This window comes from Alternaria alternata (genome assembly GCF_001642055.1).
Source record: "Alternaria alternata strain SRC1lrK2f unplaced genomic scaffold CC77scaffold_14, whole genome shotgun sequence".
Taxonomy (NCBI): domain Eukaryota; kingdom Fungi; phylum Ascomycota; class Dothideomycetes; order Pleosporales; family Pleosporaceae; genus Alternaria; species Alternaria alternata.
Window position 1 is genome coordinate 596,351 of NW_017306203.1, and position 15,485 is coordinate 611,835.

A 15,485-nucleotide genomic window follows, 5' to 3' on the forward strand; every position below is an offset into this window, starting at 1 on the left:
TGCAGCCTCGTTCCCGGCCACGATTCGGGTCGATTGTAACACTGTCTCTTGCAGGTCCAACCTCATTCTTTCCATATTGGCGGGACCATGTAATGGAGTTTTATCGCAATTAGCTACACTACCTTCATCGATCTGAAATCGCTAACCGATACAACCTCCGTTCCGCCTTACCGTAATATCTCCTGGTCGAGTGCGCAATCATGAGCACCAGCACTGCTCTTTTACCAGATCCAGCACAACATCCAGACAATGCCAACTTACCAAATGTCAACGAACCTGAGACAATCCTTGGCCTCACAATTGCTTTCCTGGTATGTGCGATGATCGAGCAACTATACACTCTAGACATCTTTGTACTGACTTCATCAGTCAGTCGCCATCTTTACATTGAGCTTGCGGTTATGGTTCCGTATCAAGGACCGTCTTTGGGGCTGGGATGACTTGTTCGTGGTCCTCGCCGCCGCTGCGAGCTTTATCGGAGACATCATGGTTTGCATGAGTATGCATAGCGATATCTCACCAATCGAGGCGTGACTAATCATTCACAGTGCCAGTCGATGGTCTCGGTCTGCACTTGTGGACACTTGATGCTGAGCATCTAACGTCGTATTTCAAGGTACTAGATCAAAGTTAAATAGTTATTCGGACTCAGGCTAACATCAATTCCAGCACATATACTCGACAAATGCCGCCTACACTGCGAGTACAGCACTAATCAAGCTTTCTATCCTCATACAGTATCTTCGTCTCTTTGCCGAAGCCGCGCCTTCAGCGACTCATGCTCAGTATCGCCTTGCACGATGCATTACCTGGGCCATGATTGTCATATGCTCATTGTGGGGACTGACCTTCTTCTTTCTCGCGCTTTTCCCCTGCAATCCCATCGCCAAAAACTGGAATCCAACATTAGATGGCACATGCATCGGATGGGGCAGCAAGAACCCTCAAGACTTTTTTCACATGTTCTTGGGACATGCTGTCAGTAACTGCTTGCTCGATATTTTGGTCCTTCTTCTACCTGTTCCTTTCGTAACCACATTGAGGATTGCGGGTAAAAGCCGAGCAGGCTTGGTCGGTCTATTCAGCTTAGGCTGTGTGTAAGTGGACAGCGTGCCTTCGGAACGGAACCGTACTGACAACACACTAGCGTGGTCATCGTGGCTATCGGTCGCATGATCGCCATGTCTGTCAACAAAGCGGGTACCGAACCCGTTCTTGACATGTCTTTCCATACCCCCATAGTGTACATCTTCGCCGTCCTCGAAGTCAACTTCGCCATCATCACAGCTTCCATACCCATCTTCTGGCCTGCCATAGCAACATTGGCATCCAACAAGATTTTCGTCGTCAATGAAGTGCAGATACATGTTGAACATGTTACAAGAAACGATAGCTTCGACTCCAATGCCGGTGGCATTAGCCTTAGTGACAGAAAGATAACATCATCTGGAGGGGATAGTAAGATGGGTGTCATCACAACGATATCTGATCAAATGCCGCGGAAGTCAGGGGAAAAGTCATCCCCTATAAACCATTATCATAAATCGAGCAATGCTTCCTCTATTGGTCCCACTCTTGGGGGCTTTGGAGGTCGGAAAGCAAGCACAGCCTCATCTGTAGGCCGAACAATGGGCATGGATCTCGCCGGCCGCCCCAGTCAAGATTCACTACGACACCTATACCGCATTCCGAGCAACGAGAACCGGAGTTCAAAAAGCCTGACGCAGAGCGAGGGTGACGACTGGTTCATGGAGATGGACAGGGCGAATTCACGAGGACAGGTGACGACCACGGTCCAAAAAACATCGATTCCGTTTGAGCACATCAAGACGTCTGACAACAAGTAAAAGACATCTTGTTTTTGGGAGGAAGGATCGGTACATGTCTTTGCTAATGTCTTTCGCGTGATACCCTGCAGCAATGCAATATGCAACATGTCTTTTCTTGTACGCAGCACATACATAGATGAGTATGTAATAATGTAGTCATCTAATCAACAAAACCATAGATTGGGCATTGGTTCAACTTGCTCACGTGGATCCTTCGGTCTTGTTACACGTTTCCAAGGCTCCTCGGCCCGCAACCACAGGTATCGGTCCGATGTGGTCGCAAGATGGAGTCGATAGTTGCTGATTCAATCACCGACAGTTCTCCCGTAGAGATGCCGTACGGGTTGGATCTCAACACAATCGCGCACGGTGCTGTTGTTCGTGTTCCTTCGTCTCCTTCCGCTTGCCGCAATCTATACCTGCATGAGCATGGATGTTATCAGCTCGATCTGAAAGTTCATCCGAGCGTCTGTTGCTCGTTGTTATCGCTTCTTGAGCGAGACTAAGAGGAGCGCGTTAAGGCCACCTGCGTGGCCTGGTTGGTGTGAAATCTTGCCTGCGCTGTTAACAACCCGGGTTCTCGTAGCCCCAAAGCTGGATCAGCATATAATATTGTGCCTACCCCTACAAACTACACAGTGAAGTATTACGGAATCGATTCCGATGTTCGGATGCAGTATGGGTCTGCTGTTTTGAGCATCGAATGCCATGCTGATGATCGCGTGCTCACATGCCAATTCGTTCCAGCAGCTGCAGGACAAGCTCCGTGTGGCGTCGGCAATGTCAGTACAACTAACCTCTTTAGGTGACGCGCAGGTGCTTCGGTCGCCTGAGATAAAGCATGGCAAAGCTTGAAGCTGAACACGATGCCCGCCTTCCAGGATGGTTTCGAAGACTTTCAAGTCATAACTACCGATCGCGCTGTTCTTCACCTAAGAGCGGCTGCGGTCTTTTATTCCCGAGAGCCATAATACCCGAGCGGCGGAGGCCGCGCAATCATTGACAACTTTTTGTAGTCCCAACCTCTTATGATCGGTATTCCCGGCGGAGATTGTACTTGCTGTATCGAGTAACAGCTCGTGGGCCTCCGAATCCTACGCCTCGGGTATTGGAAAAGCTTTCGCATGTTGTGAATGGTTCGTTGACCCCTCGGGTCTGCACCAAGCCCGATACGGCCCATAGCAAGGTGATCACAGGGTCTTTTGCGGTGAGTGGCACAAAGGTAGCAAATGGGTAGCGAGTAAGATCAAGTTTTGGTGTGAACCTTGGAACCCTTAAAGCTTGAGGGGTTCGCCTACGAAAGCTTGTCGCTGTTGCTACGAAATTCTTACCATATCACCGCGCTGGAGCATCGTGACGCAATACCCTCCTGCAGCGCATTCTGGTTAAGCCCCACGCGACATTACCATGGCTTCAGCCGCAGAAGTCCAGCCTGGCCTATACAATGCGACTGATGAGAAAGGCGACATCGAACGTAGAGGCAGCGTCGCAAAAACAGAGAAAGGAAGATGGGAAAGGTTATGGCCTGTGATCGCATGCGGAGCTGGACTTTTCAGCGATGGCTATCTCAACAATGTACGCAGAAACCGACCCAAAAAGCGACAACAAGATATTCTCCAACGCGACAACATCGATCCCCATCCCAAAGCAACACCGCTATATACGAGTAAAGACTGGAACTGTGAGAACAGAAATGCTGATAGAGGAATTGTAGATTATTGGACCGGTCAACACGATGCTGAAGACTATTTACCCAGATTCGTATGCGAACTCCTCTGCTCAAGCAAACGTCGCAAGTATAACTTTTGCTGGCACAGTCGTTGGGATGTTGTTCTTCGGGTACACATCTGATCATTTTTCAAGAAAATGGTCGTTATTCACTTCGACCATCATCATCATACTTTTCGCCATCCTGGGAACGGCGTCTTATGGAGCAGGTGGAAGTCCGAGTGGTTTATTGACGGCGCTCGTTGTATATCGGTTCTTTCTCGGAATAGGCATGTGCTACACAAAACTGTGCTTGTTTGCATTCGTTGAATTTGCTGACTTGTGGTAGGCATCGGTGGAGAGTACCCAGCGGGCAGTGTCGGTTGTGCAGAATCTACTGGCGAACTCAAGCAAGGCACACGGAACAAATGGTTCATCCTCTTCACCAACGTGCAGATTGACCTGGCCTTTTTTATCAGCGCCATCGTCGCTACTGTCGTCGTCCTTGCTACAGGGGAGAACCATCTACGCGCCGCCTGGCGTATCTGTCTTGGTATCGGTGTCATCCCGCCTCTCTCGCTACTCTACCTCCGATTGAAGCTACAAGAGCCAGAGGCATTTAAGCGGGAGTCTCTGGCCAAAGCGAAGACACCATGGTTGCTTATCATCAAGTACTACTGGTTCCGGCTCAGCATTGTCAGTATCATCTGGTTCATCTATGACTTCAGCGCCTACTCATTCGGTATCTACGCGACATCTATCTTAGCCAATCTACTGGGCGAATCGGCGCCGTTATGGAAGAGTCTGGCGTGGAACATCCTAATCAATTTCTTTTACATGCCCGGCTGCCTTGCTGGTGCTTTTGTTGCAGATCTACCATCCATGGGCCCTAAGAAGACGCTATTTATCGGCGTAACGCTGCAGGGTATTATCGGATTCATCATGGCTGGATGCTATCCTTGGCTGAACAAACCCGAGAACGTTGCTGGATTCGTCGTGGTATATGGGATTTTCCTTGCGCTAGGCGAATTTGGCCCTGGCGATAACATTGGTTTGGTTGCGTCGAAGACCTGTGCAACTGGAATTCGGTACGTCTTTTCATCGCCTTGTCATCCCTCCGCTTCTAACATGTAGACAGTGGCCAATACTACGGTATCGCAGCAGCCGTAGGCAAGATTGGTGCGTTCGCTGGATCCTATGCTCTCGATGCGTTACAGAAGGCTGCAGGTGATGATGAAATAGCTGCAGGCCGTAACCCTTTCTTCGTCGCATCTACTCTAGCCTTCGTAGCTGCTGGTCTGGTGTTGCTGCTTCCGCATATCGGCCAGGATACAATCGACCAGGAGGACGTAAAGTTCAGAGAGTATCTCACCGCAAACGGATATGATACAAGCAAGATGGGCCTTCAGAGTGGAGATGCGGCGGGTGTCGAGGGTGACGAGAATGGCGTTGTGCCCGTTGAGCAGACATATGTGAAATAAGTGGGTTGGTCTGGGTTGAGGATGATGTTCGATGATGACAAAGACCTCTATAGGTACATAGGTGATTGAACACCCATAACAACACGCATCAATCTCCGCTACAAGTCTCATACCCTTAAGTATGCCAAAGTTCTGTACCAAGGAGCCGCATGCACAGCTTAGAACATCTCTAGAGTTCTCGACTGCTAGAGAAGTCCCTACCTAGGTGGGACGTTTTAGGCTTAGTGTGCTTTCGCACTGCCGAGGCTATTTGTAAAGCCGGAGAACTTGGAAGCTATTCAACAACCCACGTCACTAGCAGCTCCCCACCATGCACGACAGACGACAGATATACCAGAACCCAGCCCACTTGATCCTCGCTGTGCCGCCTTAAACTGGACTTACCGCGCGTAATGCTATTATACATTGAATACCCGGCAAAGCTTGCCTCACGTGCAATTGGGTACATATGTACCTAGGTACCTCGGATCTCCGTCCGCCAAAGCAGGCTGGAATAGAGACACCAAGCCCCGTCGGCAATATGGAACTACATGGAATGACACTGGAACAAGCCGCGTTATCCCCACACAAAGGATGAGATGGCGTCTTCATGTGGACCCTAGTATGTCTGGAAGCGTGTAGTTGCGCCCATCGTCCGGCTTCCAGGGAAGCAGTACTAAAGAACGGCCATATAACCTCTCTTGACATGACTGACGAAGCAAATTAACTCATAATTCTCATCCCATACACATAGATTCATTATTACAAACTTCGAGTCCTCGTCATCCACCATGTCTCCAGCAGCCGTAACCTCGACCCCTCCTCCCGCTACAACACCCCACACGAACGGAAAATCGTCTACCAAACCTGTCATAACACCTTCGTCGACAGTTACCTCGCAAATTCCCGCTTGGGTTAAACCCGACCTTTCCCGTCTCCTCCACGTAGAACGCAACCCAGGTGCTTTTACCTCACGCTCAGTTTCTCTTGTCAACCTCCCCCCAGGCGCAGTCTTTGCCCGCATCACAAATCCCACACCAGCCACCGTAGCGTACTCCTCTGTCCAAGCTTCGCGCGACCTCCACATTGAGCTCAACTGCGACCTCGTCTACATAAACCACAGCTGCAAGCCCAGCCTAGTGTTCGACATGCAGCGCTGGGAAGTAAGGGTTTCGGAGGATGGAGAAGGGCTGAAGGAGGGCGATGAGCTCACATTTTTCTATCCGAGTACGGAGTGGAGTATGGCTCAGCCCTTTAACTGCTTGTGTAAGACGGGGGAGTGTGCGGGAGAAATTAAGGGGGCGAAGGATATGAGTAGGGAGGTGTTGGGAAGGTATTGGTTGAACAAGCATATTGAGGAGATGCTTGCCGAGAGGGATGGGCAGTAGAAGTCTTGTTGATGTATGTCTCAAGAGATGTGGATGTAAGATCTGGACGCTTAAGTGTCGACTAGAATACAATGTCAAAACACCTTACATTATACGAAGAGATGAAAGTTAGCATTAGCTTCCATCTCAATGTTCCTGGTGTACTATAGCCTTCTTGTTTGTATGATGTCGGAGAATTTCCGGCTTTGTCATTTACCTAGCTTATTATCGTAAGTATCCCCTACTGTTTACATATTTTCTATGACAGCTTTTCACAAACACCTGTTAGACTATCATCACCCTCACCCCGCCGTAAACGCCCCGACTTTCTCAATAGTAACCTCCCCAAACCCCTCCCCGAAAATTTTCCCATCGCCCACCTTCCCCTGCCATGGCACCCCTTCCTTCCAACTAGCATTAACATCAATAGCAACTTTCTTCCCCCCTCCAAGGCACGCCTGAAAGCCGAAGTCATGGTCTGTACGAATGTACGTCTTAAAATCGAAACGTGTCCTTTGCGCGGCCTTCGCGCCTCCTGGTATGTATAAAACAATGCGATTCGCAAGTTCAGCAGTGAGGTGGGCCATGACTGCCTCAGTGGCGAGGAGTGTGGTACACAGAGCGAAGGTTTTCTTAGTGCCGCCGGATCCGAAGGACGTTTGGGTGATGACCCAAACATGGTGGGGGAGTGTGATGGAGGTGACTTCTGATGTTGCGGATGAGACTGGGTCTTGGAGTGCAGGTCGAGGCCATAACAGCGACGATGATGGCAGTGGGAAGAGCGAATTTGGTGTGAGCGAAGCTTTAGTCTCTACAGCAAAAGATTCTGGATTTTGAATGTCCTTGGGTGATTTGTGGCGCTTTTGTAAAGAGCGAAGTCGCCTTTCTTCCGACATCTCTCTTTGCTTGTCGAGCTTCGCTGTGCATATTTCTCCTTTGGCCGCTTCCTTGGCCTTTGCCTTGTCGGCTTTGCTCAGTTTGGGTACTCTTGCTAGCAGCGCCTTCAAGTCATCGAATTGTTGCAGTTGCTCCGTGGTGAAGGGGTGTTCGGTTCGCATCCTCTCCTCGAATGCTTCCCTCAAGAGCCGGGTGCTCTCTTTCTCTTTTTGATATGGAAACATGAGTTGAGAGAGTCTGATGATATGAAGGTAGAGCTTTCTGGTAGTAACGCCTAGCCAGTACGGGATCTAAAAGCGAGATTCAGCCGCAGGGCCCGGAGTTGAGGTGGTGGTGAGGTATTGTTTAGTTCGGGTGGTGAATGATGGCTAGTGTATGATCCGATGCCGTGAAGAGCTTTTACACCTGCTTGCTAGCAAGCTAAGTACCGCGTTGATTGTGATGGTCCCATGTCGAGCCGGATAGGGCGAGATCACTTGTACGCAGTCTCTGGATGTGGCACATCGACGTCAACCTAAAACCCGAGTTAGTCCCATCATCTCATGCTTCCCCCTCCATCTCATAATCCACATACCTGTCCGTACTGCTGTCCATCTTTGTACGCAGTCGGCCGTCTATCATCCATCTCTACGCTCCAAACTCCACCTTCTGCTTCTTCCTCGTCTTCCAGCTTTCGATACCTGCTCTTAGACCCAGGCATACGCATCTCGGCATTCACGATTGCTGCTTTGTTCTTTCGATCGCGTTTGTTCTTGCATATGACCAGACTGATGATGAGACAGAACATGCCGACAGTAGCGAGGACGGAGAGGATGATGACGACGATGAAACCGCGCTTTTGGGCATCGTTCTCGAAGATGGAGTTTCGGGGGGTAATATGATGAGTTTTGATGGGTAACGACATGGTAAGATGTTCCAGGTCACGATCAGATGTTGGAAAATATGAATTACGGTATCGTTCAATTGTATAGGAAAGAACGATGAAAATGGAGATAGCAAAACATGAAGAAGACGCAGCACACCTACGATATAAACATGTCTCGCCTTGTCTCACGATACCCACACAGCCGCCTCCTTCTCGACACCGCTTCGCTCACTGTCCATGATCTCCCCCAGGGTGGTACGTCCCCAATGACTCCGCTCGGTCCGCCTTAAAATAGCGACTTGCGTTGTGCGATGCCTCCTGCCAATCGCAATAAAAACGTGTCGTGCGAGCATGACGTGGCGATGTCCGTGTATGTAATCCTAACACTTGGAAGCAGCCCCCGATGGTAAACGTCGAGATTGTTACATTAGAAAGAGAGTTGAACGGTGCGTACTAGGAACTGTGAAGACATAAAAATAGGGAATTAGGCATTGAGGATTGGTGGTAATGAGGCGCAGTTGTGGGCGGCCTTGTGCAAAGCTCAGATCTTAGTCGGTAAGATGAGATGTGGGGACCTTCGTTCGTGTTCATCAAGACATTCAGGCTCGCTGATTCAGCGGCTACCTCGGGATATGAAATATGTAAAAGAAGCTGACGACGTTTAAATCCTGAGCGATCATCTTCCACAAAGGAGACCAATTCATCTCAATTCAAAGTACCCAGATTTCAATTGCCACAAAGCTGTCACATTTGTTCTAGGGACATAAATCTAACCGATGATAAAGATTTGCGCGAAAAGAAGTGTACTGGATTGATGGAACCTGTAACCAACGCCATGAAATGCATGAGCACATGCTATGTTCAACTTCGTAACAACACCGACAGTCATGCTTCATAACCTCCCTCACTCCCAAACACCCCTCATTACCGTATGCGAAAAAGGAACACGGGCCGAAGCCCGGACAACACAACATAACGATCATATACGACACCCCATTCGTCCCCACCTCCACTACATCCTCCTATAATTCTCCGCCAACCCCTCAAACTCATCCAAGCTCTCCACGCCACCTCCAGGGCACTTCCAATCCCTCTCATACGCTTTATCTGGCAAGATGCCCGCCTCGCGCCCCCGCCTATAACTCCACTGTGTACTCTTCTCCGTCTCCCACGTCCAGTAGAACCAGCCCCAACCAGCTTCAAAAGCATCCATCTGGCCGATAGCAAACTGGTACAGCCACTTTTTGTATTCGTCAGAGTAATTGCTAGGGTCGGCGTTGGCTTGGTCGCAGGAGCACTGGGAGGATTCGAGCGGACATTGCGGGGCGAGTACTGCACCCGACTTGTCCGAGGCTTGCAGAGTGCCTTCCCAGCGTGTACCGGTATTGACATTGTTGATGTACTGCGTGCAGTCTGTGTCTGCTTGGGACCATTCTCCGCACATGGTGGGACCGAAACCGGTCTTCTTGTCCATGGAGCGCTTGGACTGCTGAGTCCATGCTTCGCAGGCAAAGTTCAGCTTGTCCCGGTGCTTGAGCTTGATTTGGTCCGTGTTGAAGATGACATATTGGTGCACGTCGAGGAGGAGGTCGTCGTTGCCTTGGAGCTTACCCTGCCAATTGTCGAGGCCCATGAAGCCATCGCCAAAGATAATGATGCCCTTTATGCCGTCGGCGCGAATTTGGTCAATGGCCTTTTGCGTCCAGGCGACGACTTTGTCGGTGTCGAGTTCCACGTTGCGTGGCTCGTTGACGAGACCGTACATGGTTACTACATTCTTGTAGCGGTCTTGCGCGAAGAAGACAGAGAGCTGGTGATGGACGTCTAGTGTGCGTTGGGCATTCTTGTCACCGTCTGTGCCATTCAGCCAGTTGATCTGGCCTTGACGGCCGGAGTGGTTCCAGCCATTCTGACTACCTGGTGCGCCGTGAAGATCAAGATTCACGCGTAGTCCGTTTTGGCGACAGTACTCGATACCACGCAAAAGGTAGCGCCATGATACCTGAGGTACGTAGACATCGTCGTCGTAAGTCCTCACCATCCAATAGCCGAAGGGGAAGCGAACATGGTCCATGCCAGCCTCCCTGATCTCAGCAAAGGTCTGCTTGGTGATGAAGGTGGAGTAGTGTTTTTCTAACGTGTCTTTGGCCTTCGCAGGTCCAAGCTTGCTGAGAAACGTCCATTCGTCCACTACATTGTCTTTGGATCCATACTGAGAGAAGTAGGAAGGAGTGATGAAGGGTTCGAGATTGAGCCAGCCACCGACGTTTACGCCACGTATGGGCGTCTTGCCATATTCGAACGAGTCTGAGAGCTTCGGTACAGAAGGGTTTGCTTGGACGTCATCGTCCCAAGTGGAGTTGAGACCGATGATGGGTAAACCGCCGACGAGTTCGTTGGTGTAGGTAACGTTGAAGTCCTGGGTGTCGTACCATGCCCATGGATCCAGGATGCCGCCTCGATCTGCTTCCGGTACGCTATTTCGGTCCTTCCCAGCTAGGTTGTCTTTGTTTGGCCCCGACGAGGTGGCCGCGGATGAGCTCCCTTCGCCTGTCTCGTCGTTCTTGCTTCCTTTGCTCGAATGCAGGACAGCTACAGGTATGATGATAGCGAGGAGTACCACAACGGCGACTATCGCGAATATTATACGCTTTTTGTTCTTCTTCCTTCGTGCCAGCTCCTCCTCTGTGTATACTGTTGGCGGACCGCTGCCCGCGCCTCCGCGCTTCTCCATCATGTATCGGTACTCGGAGTCGTCATCGTCGATGCGGCCTTCTTCAGCCAAAGGACCACTAATAACGCGACGCTTCTTCTGCTCTGTGCGGTATTGCTTCTCTTTCCGTCTCCGTTCTCTTCGCTCCTCAGCTTCCGACGGTGTGTATTTGGGCTCTTGCCTTCGTCTTCTTTCCTCTCGTTCGTCTTCTGTATATGTGCCTCTTGTTCTCTCGAGCTCATCATCGGTCTGACTTTGCTTCAGCGCAGCAGCCTTCCGCCTCTCTTCCCGCCGTTTTCTAGCCTTCTCTTCGAGCAGAGCGGCATCGCTCTCTGCAGCGCGTCGTCTAGCCTCCTGCTCTTTTTGTTCTCGCCTCTTCTCTTCTCGCTCCTCCTTCAATCTCTCCTTCTCCAAGTTCTTTTCTTTCCTTCTGACTTCCTTCAGGTACTCGTCGTCATAGTCGTAGCCTCCCCAACCTCCAGCCTTCTTCGCATTGCTCTTGTCAAGCTTCGCTATCGCATCAAGACTGAGAGGGGCTGAGCCTCGACTCCCACTTCCACTGCCCTTTGACCTAGAATTACGCCGCGAGCCTCGTGCTTGACGTGGGGCTGGGGATTCCTGCTCTGTGTCGCTCTGGTGCATCGAAGGTCTTCGTGGCTTTGGAAGTAGGTCGCCTGAGGAGTCTGTCGCCCTGTGTCCTTTTCTCCGCCTTCCCTCCTGGTCGTAAACCGTGTGTTCACCTCGGGATTCTCTCCGTCTTCGTCGTTCAGGGTCCACGTCGCCCTGAGATTCTCTGCGTCGTCGTCGTTGGTCGCCTTGTGGTCGTCTGCGCGACGGGTCACGCTCGCGGTCGCTCATTGGAAAGAATGGTGGTGGTGGTGGTTATAGCAGTGTAGCGAAAGCGCGGTGTAGAAACGAGGGGCTAGCATGCACTTGATAGAACGCCTGAAAAAGCACGAAAGGAAGAATAACACGCTCAATGGTCTTCGCCAGCTCTCGGGCGCATGTGAATATCGGTAGCGAATATGTATAATCAGCGGCTGGGCACATGCACGAGGTTGGGCTTGCTGGGATGTTGGTGTCGTTGCTGTGGAGACGTGGTGTTGATAGCGTGCCTGACGTGGCCGAGCACTGGGCGCCACAAGCCGCTTGGATAGCTATCTTGGAAAGCACAACAAACTTGGACATAGGAAGAGGAATCGGCCTTGTGTAAATGTTGTTGATGTTTGACAAGGCGGGTATCACGGTGACGATGCTCTCAGCTAATACTTGGAGTACTTGGTAGTAGAAAGGCTGCGTATGCCTCTGTGGCTATGCCACGAACACAAACAAACTGCACGAGACTTTCCTTAGGACACCGGAGCATGTTGCACGCTGGATGGCATTTCATGAAAAATGCCATAACGTCATCCGGGAATATCATATCTCGACAAAGCCGTGAAGACCCTGCCCCGAAGATTAGCAACGGCAGGGAAGATCTGCCCACGCAGCCGCGGCCTCGCTTCTGAATGACATCACTGCCCCTGTCATAATTAGCAAGTTGCTGCGTGCACCTCCACGCTCCGTGGACATTGCAAATGAGGGTTGAAAAACTATCATCATGCATTGTTGAATATGTGTGTGGTATCATAGCTAGAAATGTACAAAAACAATGCGCCGTTGGTCATAAGGGTTTATGCAGCTCTTTACCCTTTCCAGCCAATCAAGCCTGTGGAGGCCCACCCGTGCCTCTCTAATAAGCCGGCATTTAGGTGATCGTGACGGTGTAATGAGAGTACCGTCTCTACAATGCCAATTCAGATTGCCACCCAAGCGTAATTATTGACTAGCGTTGACCGCACCACGCGGCGCGGCAGTCCTGTCGGAAGTGGTGGTACATGCGATTCTCAGTGCGCGAAGGGATCATCGCAGATCTGTAGTTGAAGTCGTTCAAGAAGCGGAAACGCTCTGCGAAGATCCAGGAGCGTCGGCAGATGCTGTCTCTTTGCCCTTGTCTGCTGCCTTCTTCTCGTCGTCGCTGTAGAGACCGTGTTCGTAGATGTAGTCGACGACCTTGTCCGGGATGTAGTAGCGGATGCTCTTACCCCTCTTACGGAAGAGACGGATCTTGGTGGAGGAAACGTCGTTCTGAATGAGTTGCGGAATCACGCGGATGTTCTCCCTCCACTGCTGGAGTTGTACGAGCGCGTCGTCTGTACATGTTAGTGGTTGTAGAGCGCTATGCTTTAGATTCAACACACCAATATCGGTACCACTGCGCTCGAGAATGAAGGCGCCATAGTGTCCCAGGATCCTGCTCAAATCCTCGCGAGCCCACAGGCCGGGTGTGCTCATGGTCTGGATGAGGTCGGCGCCTGCGAGCAGCGCCACATGGATGGTCTTCTTCTGGCCGTCCTCGGTCGCAATGCCTCCCATAACCTCGTTGAGTTCATGGTCGAAGTGGTCAAGCACCTTGACGGTTGGGAGATACTCCTTGTGTAGCGGCTCCCATGGGTCAACACCAATCCATTTCGAGCTGTCCTGTACAGCGATCCTCGTCATATTGATTCGGTGTTGTGCGGAAGCCAGCCCGGCTTTCTTATATGCGTCGCCGACGGGGCTGAAGAATCCGCCTACGACCTCATATTCGGTTTCAAACTCGCAGTAGTCGGCTGCCTCTTCAAACATGCGCAGGTGTAGGTTGGTTGGTGGTGAAAAGGAACCGCATGATACGAGTACGAGGGGTTGCTTGTTGGGATTTGAGAGAGTCTTCTTCAATCGCTCCTTGGGGAATGTGTAGTTGTCGAGCGACATGGCTTCGACGTTGGGTATTCCGGCGTCGAGCAGGATATCGCGGTTATCTGTCGAGGACATGGCGGCGACAGCGATTTTACTTGTTGCGATGCGCGGGCGGATAGCGAGGGGTGACCTCGGAGGGGTGAGTGGCCGGCTATGTAGTGGTGAACTGCGGAGGTAACGGCGGGGTGGGGTCGCGGCGACAGGTAGGATGTGCGTTATATTTCTAAAAGGCAAGGTCAATTGCCGGCGGGAGGGGAGCATTTATGAGTGAAAGGCTTACGAATACCGCGATAAACGGGGTCACCGGGAGACTACTGAGAGACTAGGCAGTAGTAAGAAGTGAGTCGATAGGAGCCTTGTTATGACGCGGGGGCAGCGAGGCGACACCCGATGGAACTATGTTTTCAGGCAGTGGGCGCAACAAGACGGGCTAGATGAGACTGCAAAGGTGGGATATGCCTGGATCGGATAGAGGGAAATAGGTGCACAGCGCAATCCGGCCGTGGAGGAGGGGGCATCTTGTACCATTTTACGTTTGCTTCTAGGCGGCCGTCGAGACGCTGGAACGCGGGCGGCGGGGCTGCCCAGGGTTCCTCTTTTTGCCTGCAACCGCACTTCTCGCCGTCCCATAACTCCGGCGCTCCAGCCAACCTGAGCCGCAAACTTTGTGTGGCGCCCGCATATGAAACGCCTTTTGCATCCGAACATTCGCCAAATGGCAAGCCATGTCTGCAGACTGCTCGAGGAGAAGTGGGAGACCTCACGTGGGCGTGTCGGCATTTCCCCGACCCCACAGGTACCCGGTTGTGTCTTCGAATTAGTCTTCTTGGGCCTAGGATCCGTATGCTGAACAATCAGAATGCTTGGCCCTAAAGCGGACGCGATTGCTCGTCTTGGAACTGAGTTACGCCGACCCTGACTTGCAACTGTAGGCGCTAGAGATGACTGGAAATGGGCTGATTACTCACTAGGGAACCCTGAAGCGAAGTCGGAGGACAGAGTCGCTGTAGGCTAACATGACCCAAAAGTGAATCGAGTTTACCATGTACCTATGCTATGAAGCATGCTGAATGTTGGCGTGATGAATCGAACAATTTGGGAAGACTCCATAGCCTAGAAGTCGTGACGAAACTTCTCAGCCCAATGTGTGCGGCCATACACCACTCACTGGGGGGTCCTGATAACAACGTATCCAACAGTGACGTGCGCACTGCTTCCTCCACACGCACTCGAACCTTGGAAGATGATTCAGCCTCAATGCTTTCGTCCCAACCCAGTCGGGTTGGATAACCAGAATTCACAATGGAAGACCGTAATTGCCAGACAGGCTGGTGAGAGGCCATGCACGCGTGTTCAGGAATTCAACCGTCCATCAGCCATTCACCGCTGGCACTGCGACAGTGCAACAAAACACGCGTATAGTAGGTACTCATGGTGAGTACTGGCAGGCAGGCGCAGGTCATACTTGATACGGTGACTGCGACCCTCTATCGATAACAGCAAAGGCGCTAGTCAGGTCACGTAATTAGCTCCCTCTGGCATGCAGGTGGGTATCGACGTCTAGCATTCGCCAGCGTCACTACAGTATTACCATCTCTTTCTATTACCCATCACACTACCAGAGCAATACACTCGTTTGCTCTGTTTGATTCCACCGACCGCCCTGACCGCCACCAACGCCTTCCCTGTGTTTGCACCTACCGCACTCGCTTGAGCACGCCTAATGGCGCGTCCTTGATGGCATCCAGAGGACCTCGTGAAAGGTAAATACCTTCCTACTCGACCCTTGGCCGCTGCAGTTTTCTTCCACCCCACGGTTCAACACCATCAACTGCTGTGGTTCTCAACCAAGTCTCACGTTGCTTTGCC

General features: G+C 51.4%; 6 protein-coding genes across 6 annotated transcripts; 3 read left to right on the forward strand and 3 right to left on the reverse strand.

Annotated features, from left to right (window-relative positions):
- Positions 1 to 200: 200 nt before the first annotated feature.
- Positions 201 to 1,847, forward strand: CC77DRAFT_1010222 (hypothetical protein; the record flags this gene model as incomplete). Its single annotated transcript, XM_018523632.1, has 5 exons — positions 201 to 311; positions 370 to 499; positions 549 to 616; positions 670 to 1,097; positions 1,148 to 1,847. 5 exons carry the CDS (start codon positions 201 to 203, stop codon positions 1,845 to 1,847), a joined length of 1,437 nt encoding a protein of 478 aa, XP_018384421.1.
- Positions 1,848 to 3,074: 1,227 nt separating this feature from the next.
- CC77DRAFT_1021843 (MFS general substrate transporter) lies at positions 3,075 to 5,120 on the forward strand. The gene is made up of 3 exons (XM_018525343.1): positions 3,075 to 3,826; positions 3,886 to 4,624; positions 4,675 to 5,120. The coding sequence occupies exons 1-3, from the start codon at positions 3,565 to 3,567 to the stop codon at positions 5,015 to 5,017; spliced, it is 1,344 nt and encodes a 447-aa protein (XP_018384422.1). The 5' UTR covers positions 3,075 to 3,564; the 3' UTR covers positions 5,018 to 5,120.
- A 183-nt stretch (positions 5,121 to 5,303) lies between these two features.
- CC77DRAFT_1021844 (hypothetical protein) lies at positions 5,304 to 6,533 on the forward strand. The gene has a single exon (XM_018525344.1). It carries the CDS (start codon positions 5,788 to 5,790, stop codon positions 6,382 to 6,384), a length of 597 nt encoding a protein of 198 aa, XP_018384423.1. The 5' UTR covers positions 5,304 to 5,787; the 3' UTR covers positions 6,385 to 6,533.
- A 50-nt stretch (positions 6,534 to 6,583) lies between these two features.
- Positions 6,584 to 8,164, reverse strand: CC77DRAFT_1051434 (hypothetical protein; the record flags this gene model as incomplete). The annotated part of the gene is made up of 2 exons (XM_018527669.1): positions 6,584 to 7,550; positions 7,835 to 8,164. 2 exons carry the CDS (start codon positions 8,162 to 8,164, stop codon positions 6,666 to 6,668), a joined length of 1,215 nt encoding a protein of 404 aa, XP_018384424.1. The 3' UTR covers positions 6,584 to 6,665.
- A 973-nt stretch (positions 8,165 to 9,137) lies between these two features.
- Positions 9,138 to 11,696, reverse strand: CC77DRAFT_1010226 (glycoside hydrolase; the record flags this gene model as incomplete). The annotated part of the gene is made up of 1 exon (XM_018523633.1): positions 9,138 to 11,696. One exon carries the CDS (start codon positions 11,694 to 11,696, stop codon positions 9,138 to 9,140), a length of 2,559 nt encoding a protein of 852 aa, XP_018384425.1.
- A 1,071-nt stretch (positions 11,697 to 12,767) lies between these two features.
- CC77DRAFT_1062926 (nicotinamide mononucleotide adenylyltransferase 1) lies at positions 12,768 to 13,691 on the reverse strand (the record flags this gene model as incomplete). Its single annotated transcript, XM_018528583.1, has 2 exons — positions 12,768 to 13,030; positions 13,079 to 13,691. The coding sequence occupies 2 exons, from the start codon at positions 13,689 to 13,691 to the stop codon at positions 12,768 to 12,770; spliced, it is 876 nt and encodes a 291-aa protein (XP_018384426.1).
- Between the last annotated feature and the right edge of the window lie 1,794 nt (positions 13,692 to 15,485).

Bases quoted from the DNA above. Each gene is read 5' to 3' on its own strand.
- CC77DRAFT_1021844 (XM_018525344.1), top strand. From the start codon at position 5,788: ATGTCTCCAGCAGCCGTAACCTCGACCCCTCCTCCCGCTACAACACCC.
- CC77DRAFT_1021843 (XM_018525343.1), top strand. From the start codon at position 3,565: ATGCTGAAGACTATTTACCCAGATTCGTATGCGAACTCCTCTGCTCAA. The intron at 3,827-3,885 runs GCATGTGCTACA...GACTTGTGGTAG, and splicing joins TCGGTTCTTTCTCGGAATAG to GCATCGGTGGAGAGTACCCA. The intron at 4,625-4,674 runs GTACGTCTTTTC...ACATGTAGACAG, and splicing joins ACCTGTGCAACTGGAATTCG to TGGCCAATACTACGGTATCG.